The 9,658-nt window shown below is 44.0% G+C and overlaps 1 protein-coding gene across 1 annotated transcript; it reads right to left on the bottom strand.

Annotated features, from left to right (window-relative positions):
- Window positions 1–7,779: 7,779 nt before the first annotated feature.
- LOC136540248 (protein MOS2-like) lies at window positions 7,780–9,610 on the bottom strand. The gene has a single exon (XM_066532251.1). It carries the CDS (start codon window positions 9,423–9,425, stop codon window positions 8,103–8,105), a length of 1,323 nt encoding a protein of 440 aa, XP_066388348.1. The 5' UTR covers window positions 9,426–9,610; the 3' UTR covers window positions 7,780–8,102.
- Between the last annotated feature and the right edge of the window lie 48 nt (window positions 9,611–9,658).

Below are 9,658 nucleotides of genomic sequence, written 5' to 3'. Positions count from 1 at the left end.
CCCCTCCACTCCCTGCCACCCCAGCGCCTCTCTCCGCTCTCCAGTCCGAGCGGCCACCATGGACAAGGAGTGGAGCCCCATGGCTGACCAGCAACCAGCACCCTGCCGCCCCAACCAACTTTGTCCTCCTCTTCTTGGCCTCACGCTGCTCCTCTACGCCATCTCCTCGGTCGTGCGGTCACCTGCAGACTGCTGTCGCCGGCGTGCCGGCCGCTGGGCCGCCTGCTGCCGTGGGCAGGCCGCTGCTGCTGCATCTGGTCGGGCTTGGCCAGGCATGGGCCACAGCTCGCTGCGGCTAGGCCGGCCAGCCCCTTCCCGCTGCCCTAGGATCGCTTCCCCGCTGGAATCCCGGAGCCCGGCCACATCCTCGAGTCGATGCTCTGCTCCGTTTCTGTGACTCCGTGAAGAAGAAGGAGAGAAGGACCTCGCGCTCGAATAAGGGAAAAGGCGGGGGGTTTTGTGAAGAACTAGTGACTCCTGTGAACAGTGCAGAAAAGGATCTTTTCGTTCGACTTAATTTGTGATAAATGCAGGGACCCCGATGCAAGATTTCAATTTCCTTTTTCTTTGGTTTTTACAGATTTGAATGCTCCACTTTGAAAATTCATAGTAATTTGTAGAAAACTCATAAAATAGTAAATGAGGACTTTTTGGAATCCTTGTGAAATTCTCTGTGCACTAGATCAATAATATTACATGTTTTAGTTTAAAGGTTTAGCTGCAAAAATAGATTTAGGCAGTTAGGTTCTTAATGCTAGTCATGTCTTGTCCTTTTTATAACTGCAGTTATTTTACTCAAATAAATGTGAAATTTTTATGGAGTGTTACTGATGTGATTAGTGATCTCTAGTAAAAATGTCAGTATTTTTAGGCTTGATAGTTTAAGATCTATAAAAATAACAAATTACCTGTATTGCCTTACCCCTATTCTGAATAGGTCTGCAAGATTAAATTAATTGGCTTAGTTAGGTTATGAATCATAACTTTATTATAATACATGAGTTGTAGTACTTTTATTAAGCTTTTCAAAAAGCTAAATATCATGATTTTTGGTTAAGTATATCTTGAGTTATACTTGCTTAAATATCAGTAGCTGTTTCTGCCCAAACTCTGCTAGGGTTACCTTGTTGGTATTGTGGGCCCTTCTTAATAGTAGAATTAGCTTTAGGTGTTTACAACAAAGTTGTTTATAATTTGATAAGATTTCTAAAAAGTCTAGAACCACATTTATTGGACATATATAACTCCATTTATAGCTGTTTAAAGTGGCATGTCAGTTTCTGTCTATGTTTTGGACAGAGATGTAATTATTGAATTAATTGACCCTTCTAACTATAGAATCATCCTAATATGAGAATAATAAAGTTGTAGGTAACTTCCTAAACTTTTCAAAAAGTTATGGTTCATGTTTGTTGGTGGTCTAGAACTCCAGTTATGCTTCTCTGAAGTTCCTATCAGTTTTCTATACCACTGTTGTTGGGTTGCATTTGCAGTTTTGCTTGTGCAATTATTTTCGTGGTGTAAATGATGTTTGCTATGGTTGTAGTGAATACAAAAGTTGTAGCAAATTTCATAATCTTGCTTGTGTTCAAATTGTAAGGTCATAGGCCAGATAGTGTAGGAGTTACATGACTTTTAAGTCTTCTATCAGGTTTTGATTGTATTCTGAGCAGATCTGAAAGATGCTAGTGTTTGATCTAGTTAGGATTTGAATGAGCTTTTGGTGATAATAACAAAGTTGTAGAAAATTCCATAAGCTTTCCAAAACGTCTTCTTATAAGTCATTTAGATTTGTGTAACTCCAGTTATAGCTAAATCTTGTAGCTGCTGTTTGCATGTCCAGAAATTGACAGATTCCAATTATAGTTGTTTGCTTGTATATTGCTAAGTGTGGCTCATACCTTTGATAATGGTTGAGTTAGAGTACCTGAGATCTTGGGAAACTTGTGTCATGCTTGGTGTTGTCGTCTTCTTTGCTATCGTGGGATGATAAATTGTGCGATATTTAAAGTAGGCAATGCGAAGTGCTTGTGCATATTAATGTAACTTTGTGCTTGTCTTACTTACTGCATGCGATGCATTGTCTATTGCACTTCCATGTATTCATACACTTGCATATTGCATCTCATCTAGGTACGCTAGATGCACCACGTGAAGGATGCGATGTTGGAGCCAAACCTGAAGACAGCGTTTGATGGATCTATCCTGAAGATGGAAGGACTAAGCAAGTGCTAGGACCTGAGATGTCACCAGGACGGTGCAACCTAACTGAACTGACTTGTGTCGGATCCCAGGCAAGTCCCGGAGCATATTAAGCCTCCTAATTTCTGAAATGCAGTTAAAGTATTATTGTTACATATATATATATTGTTGCATTAAGTTTAGGTGTTGGATGCAAACACTTGCTGCATTGGTTATCCAATCCTTGTCCAGATATTGATACCCTGAATCCTATGTAGCTCAGGCTCGTGTAGTGCTTAGCCCTGCTTAAACACGGTAGAAGTCAGGTGATTTTCTGTCACCTGCGAGAGATAGGAAGATACATATGGCACGGTTGGCTATATTTGCTATCATGGAAAAGAACCAATCTTAATTTGAAATAAAGACCGGACGGAGGCTTGCCGGTTTGCAGTGACTCCGTCTATGTCGCTTAAGGACTGATTCTTGGAGCCTTTCCTGTTCATATTGAACGCATGCCTCTCTCTTAGTTGGCCGTGTCTGAAGACCGACCGCGAAGCCGAGTAGCTCACCTCAGGCCGGGAGTCGATAAGTATAAAGTGCGCCTCGGAAGGGAGCCGTAGGTGTGAGTCCAAGAGCAGGTGATTTAAAAGTCCTGATTGTCCTGGCAGAAGGGTAATCCCTGAGAGTGCTGGCGCTGATCGAACCCGCGAATTTGGTTCATGAGTTGTTCCAAAGGTGACCCACGGCTACCCTTGCTAAGTATGCCAGGGTGAGAGTTAGGAATACCCCCTCAGCTGAGTTGTAATTCGATTCGAGTCGCCGTCTCTCCCGGTTAGTGAGAACTTGACGGGCTTATCTCCAATGTAGATACACTAAATAACATAATGGTTCAGAAATGATGTTATGATGATGACAACCTTATTATACCTGCTATGGTTAATATTGTTTGCACCTAATAAGTGAGTGCTCTAGTACATGTGCTAATCTAGTGGGTAGGTAAATGATGATAAGCTTGATGCTAAGTTTTAATTGGTCACTACATTCATAAGCTCTTTTATGCAACTGTGTTAAGCTAGCCCACCTTATAAGCCTTGCATGACCCTTGGTGTCCTTTATTTCTGGTTTTGACGGGTAAGTCTAGCTGAGTGCCTTCTCGTACTCAGGGTTTATCCCACCATGTTGCAGGTGAAATTCTCGGCCTATAAAGATGGTGGCTAACCGCCGGTGGCTCGGTGATTCTATAGTTACTTCTCGTCTATATGCTTTTGTCGGATGATGTCACTTATGCTAGCAATATATTTGGAACTTATATTAATGTAATCATTTGAAAGCTATGTTGTTATCACCAAGCGGTTTTGAAACCCAAACTCGTACTTTTATTTGTGAACCCATTTGTAATATTATTTCCGCTGCAACCCTGTGTATGTGATGTGTATTTGCTTAATCACACGATCTTGGTTGTGATGTTGATTTACCGAGGTCTTTCGAGACACTCGGCGGACTACCGGGTTTATATGAGTGAAAGTATGTGTGTGTCAATGTGTTAGCGGGGACAGCCGTACTTGATCTTGTATAAATTGGGCGGTTCTGTTACACTCCCCGTCGTCGCTGACGCGACCGTGCCGCCGCTCGCCGCGTCGCTGTGCACTGAGTTGCCGGGGGTGCGCGCGAATGAATTAGGGAAACTCCAGGGGGTTAGGTGAGAAGTTCTAGGAGAGAGAGAAATAGTGTTAGGACTTAGTTGTAATTCGGAAGAAGTGCAATATCTCTTTTGCAAAGTCATCGACGCGTGCGGGATTCCCCGGCGCGGGCCGTCTCCGTGTGGGCCGCACCGCGGGCCGCCGCGCGCTCGCTCACGCGCACGCTGCATCGCGTGGGCCGCGCGTGTGGGCCACGCGGGAGAATTCGTTTTTTTCATAAGGAATTAGAAATAGTTTTTTAATTTAATTTTTGAGCTGATCTTTGGTAGATCATATAAAATCGTGTAGGTGTCCAAAAATTATGAAATAAATTTTGTTAGGTTACTAAAATTTTGCTCTATCTATTAGTGTATTTAGTTCATATATATACATGTTGATACCAGGAGCTATTAAATCATTTGAGAGTGCTCAATATTATTAAGTTAATTATTGTAGGAATTTTTGTAGTAAATTAGTGGTAGCTTTAGTCCTAAATATTTTATAGTAGCTTCATGGTATTATTATGTGCTCACTGTAATTTTTGTAGCTTTAGAATAGACTAAACATTAGGATAATTAAATGCTCTTTGTTTCAAATATACATTAAATCATTAGTAGAAATAAAGATATATCTTTCATTTGTAAAACTAGGTGTTTGTTAGTTGAACCCAACACTTTGCTCGATAAAGATGATAGTTAGCTTAGTATCTTAGTCATTAGAGGTAGCTTAGTAGCTTAGTATGCGTATTCTTATTTTAAGAGTTGTTGCATAAATATTAAGTGTTGCATCATCATCGCATACATGTAGAGAACGAGTTGGCGGAGATCGTGACCACCGGCAATCACGAGTTCGAGGAGATCGTCGAGGACTACGAGGAGGAGATTCTCGTGCAGAAGGAGGTCCCGGAGCCACCACTGGCTGACTCAGCTGATACCGCGCCTGCCCAAGGCAAGCCCCGGTGCATAACCCTTATTTTTTATAATCACTGAATATATATATATATATATATATATATATATATATAATTTACGTTACAGGAATTTTATGAAAACCACATGCATAGATATAACTGTCCTATGAGTCCTACTAGTACAGATTCGAGTAGCTGTTATACTTAGGTTTTCGATAGCGTGAGTAACCTACCGTTACTCACAATAGGTGATTATTATAATTACTCTCATGATAAAATAATAAAAAGAAAAATAGAGACTGGACAGGGATATGGTATGAATATTGGTGGTTGTAACAGGTTGTTTCCCGCGGCCAACGGGGCTTAGCTTGGTTACACTGTTTTTTTCTGTTCGTGTCGATTAAGGACCGTCCATTGCTGTCGATGGTAGTCAGGTCACAGACATATTATCCTGAGCACATACTTGCTTATGGGAGCGGGAAGGCTCGTTATGCTCTTGTCGTGGGTTCCGGCTCTTTCCGGACCGACTGATTGAAGGCAAGAAAATATGAAGATCTAAGCACCATACTCAGACCGGGTCTCAAGTATGGGGGCTTGGAGTCCAAGTTTGGACGGAGACATGGACCCGTGACAGGAGTGGAATAGGTTGGTCTTGTTTGTGCCTGGGGTACAAACGGGACGTGTGTTTCGTGGTACCCAGCTGGGATACATTGGTTCGCGAATCGTTGTTTCCGTGAGACGGTACGACTTGGCTATGGTCTAGCACCGTAGTAAGAATTAGAAGATAAAAGATGATAAAATGGTTCTGATGACTCAACCCTTGCTTGAAAGTAGAACAGGTGTTTACCTAGAATGGTTAGCTAATGAAGTAATCATGACCGCTAATAAAACTTGATTGTAAGGATGAATTATTAGTAATGCCTTTCGCAAACAAAAAGAAAACAACAAACCCATATTACCTATCATATTCCTTGAAGTCGGAAAACTATTCCCGCTAGTCAGATAAGTCTTGCGAGTACATTGTGTACTTAGGGTTTATTTTACTCCTGTTGTAGGTGCAGCTTGAGGAGTAGCTCTTTGTGTGGAGGATTCTTCTGGTGGACACCTTTATCGTTTTCGTTAGATGTTTATTTTTATTCCGATGTTTAATTATTGCACTCTGAACTGTGGTATTGTAATAAATGATTTCCAAGAACTCTGGTGGTATAAAATAGACTAAGTATTGTAAGCTTGTACTCATTATTGGATTCTGGATGTAAAACGTGCATTGTTTCGAGTTCTCTCTTGGGGTGGGCTCGACGGAACTGTCCGATGTAGCCAACTTTCGGGGTGCTTAGTGTCTAATGGAAGACGAGCGTCACTGAAAACGTGCTATTTCGGACGGTTCTGCCACAATCACCGGCAGCAAGCATTAGGTGCAAAAGTTTGAATTCTTTTATCACACTTGGGGCATGGTGGTGCTGGAAGCACTGCAATGGTTGCTTGTTCAGCGGAGTTGCTCCCAGTATTGCTTCAGTCCTGCAAGAAATATATGACGAGGCAGTTTTGGATTATGTCGGATGGCAAGAAATTATGGGAGATCCGGGCAGAGCGAAGTGTTGAGTGGAGTCGTTTTTTGATGTTTATGCTCCCAGTATTGTTGCAGCAACCACTTGGGGCACAGCAAGGGACCGGTCCTTTTCTTTTCTATATATCTAACATAACACAAAGACACAGTCTCCTGTGTGTTCGAGGAAAAAAGGAAGGTGGAGTGTGAGTAAAGACTGCACACATAGGTGTGATGAAATGGAATCAGAGGTCCCAAGAAATGTTACAAAGCTAACAGCAGCATATGTCATGGTCATGGCAATAAAAGTTCAGCGTTGCAAGATTATACTATGCATGCACACATGAAACCAGAAAAATTCTATTTTATTACCATGTCAGCACACCCATAGGTACAACACTTCCTAGCTACTGGTTGCATGAGGCCTGTGTGCTAAGCTCACCTAATTGGCACAGGTTGCTGTCTTTGTGGATCAGATGATAATGTTCATAGCATCCCAGACACTTAAGGCCCTGTTCGGCTTACCCAGAAACCGGCTTGTTCGGCTTGTTTTTTCAGCCGGAACAGTGTTTTTCTCTCACAACAATTCAGCCAGAACAGTGTTTTTCAGCCAGTTTTAGCCAAGTTCATATAACAAGATCAACAACATATCTATACAAGTTTTGTACAGGAGTATCTAGAATTTTTAGGAGCACTATAGAGATTATCAAGAACCTTCCCACTCGATTTTTACATTAGTGGAACCTTCTCTTCACAAAAGGTGATGTATGCATTCTATTTGCAATAATAACCCCTACAAACGTCACTCCTCCTGAACTTTACAGACATGCACAATTGGAACACCATAGTTCTGATCTTATTTTTTGTAGATATTCCAACAGTGCTTTGTCTTCAACCGTTTCACACAGAACCCATCCTAAAAGCCCACCAAATATGTAATATCTCACATCATATTCCTGCAAAGTACCTTATGATTCTACTAGCCCTAGAATTTAGCCCCCTGAGACAGAACATTGAGTGAAAACACAATCAAAATAAAGATGCCACACAGACTAATATCTATAATGATGATCAAGTAGGGAGTTTCGCAGTATTAAAAATAGATCACCAACATTAATGATGAAGTTATCAAATATAGACGCCAAATTTATATCAACAGTTTGGCAAATAATACGAGAATTAAAGGTCAAACCATTTTCCACATTAGGTTGTTTACCTCCTTTACTCTCCACACAAGTTCAAGATATAATGAATGAAATCACTATTTTTCTGATGTGAGCATAAATTAATGTAGATGCATGGTTTTGATACATTTCAGTAAACATATTTAGTTATTGATAAAGATAATCGCAGGACAATAAACCAAATTCAGAAAAACAAGATGGCAAAGGATTCCACGAAGTCATTCAAAGAAGGCCTCCTCAAGTAAGTAGAAAGGAAGCAAGGAACTGAGAACGAAATAACATAGGTCCGCACTGAAGTTAGTAGAACACAAAACTACAGTTTCTTTCACTGACAAAGAAACAATCAGTTACACTCAGAAACATTCCACTATTTATCCAAAGAGCCCCTCCAATACAAGTGATCACTCCTAGATGATCAATAAGTTGAGGACTGACAAATAAGTAGCAAGCTTACACAGACAAGTAAGAAATGCATAGCAACCCGACAGTTTGTTCAAGGTTTTACATCCAACCAATTCCTGACAGTCTGTAAAGAAGTAAAATATATTACCTAGCATAGCAGAAGGCTCCTGGTAAGCATATCCTCCTCAAAAAGAAATTAATCAGTAGCCAAGCAACTCTGGATCACCAGTGTATTCTGCCATCTGGTCATATCTAACACGTACAATATCCTTTGTATCTGCATCCTCCACCAATCCGATCTCTTCTTCGGCATTCTTCTCTACCAGGTGCCCATATAAACCCTTGTTCTTCCCATAAAGCACAAGCACCCACCCGTTCGTCCGTGGAAGTACAGTTTCGAGCATATCCTGCTCCACCCCCTGCACCAACTCTGACCCATCATCCATCATGATGTCACACGTTGTAGGCCCCACCACATCGACAACCTTACCCTTCATCAAGTACAGCCTCTTGCTTAGTTTCTGACTAACAATCCGAACCCTGATATGGCTCTGCAACCACCGAACATTGCTTACATTGCTCCGAGTATCGCTTGCATTACTTGTGCCTTCTCCGCTACCCCGGCCATTCCTCACCTTTTCACGGCCCTCCTTCTCAGACCTTTGCTCACTAGATCTCTTCTTCCGGGCACTAGAATCCCTCTCTTCCATCCTATTTCTATTGTCTCGATCTCTCCTCTTCGCACTCCCATTCTCTGACGCCTTCTTCTCGCCAACAATCCAGTCGCCAGAACGAGTCTTCCGAGGATCTGCTTCAGAGGGGTTGTAGCCTAACCCCTGTGTGCCAGCACGGCGGTCGTATTCAACAACTTTGGTATCCCCTGTCTTTTTGTTCCTACCAATGCCCTTACCTTCCGTCCAGCCGTATCCAGCAAGAAGCGCCGCGCCGAATCCCTCCACGGGTACCTCATTGAACTCGTCCATGCCACGGTGCTCCGGAAGGACGTCCATGTCCTCCTTGTACCGCTGCAGCATGAGGTTGCCGGCGGCGGCAGCATCAGCAGTGGCCGGAGGCGGTGGCGGTGGCGGTGGTGGCGCCTTCTCTGATTCCTTGGCAGCAGCAGCGTCGGTGGCGCCGTTGCGGCGAGTGAGGCCGTAGCCGATTTTGGATGACGGGTCGTCGGGGGCGGTCGAGGTGTCGAGGACGAAGGCGGGCCCCCCGCCGCCTGATTCGGCGGCGAGGGCGGCCTCCTCCTCAGGGGTGGGGAGCGAGGACGGTTTGCGGGGGCGGTGGGTGAGGAAGTTGCCGGAGTTGGGGAGCGGCGCGATGACGGCGCGCGCCGCGGCGGAGGCAGCTAGGGTTTGGGACGGATCGAACTCTGTGACATACTGCTGGGCCGGAGCGGGCGCGGAACGGAGGTCAGCGTCATCGTCGTACGCGGCGGCGGCAGGGCGTGTGGGAGGCTTGGGCGGCCGCTGCTTCGAGGAGGAGATGGAGAACGAGAGCTTCTTCTCATTTTCCATCGCGTCGGCGGCTGGCGGCGAGCGATCCAGGAAAAATGCGAGTCTGTTCGGTGGAGGAAGCTGGACTGTCTCGTGGCCGAGTCGGAGACGGTGCCCGTGTCCGAGTCGACCATTTGGGCCGGCCCCATCAGAGGAGAACGATTCGGGCCATGACCCCCGGCTACGCCGTGTCCGAGTCCAGTTCGAGCCCACGAGTGTACATATCCACGGCCTCGCGCGTCCATTTGGCACCA

The sequence above is a fragment of the Miscanthus floridulus genome, chromosome 2 (assembly GCF_019320115.1).
Source record: "Miscanthus floridulus cultivar M001 chromosome 2, ASM1932011v1, whole genome shotgun sequence".
NCBI lineage: Eukaryota > Viridiplantae > Streptophyta > Magnoliopsida > Poales > Poaceae > Miscanthus > Miscanthus floridulus.
The sequence above is the reverse complement of the archived record's forward strand: the minus strand, read 5'-3'. Positions and strand labels throughout refer to the sequence as shown.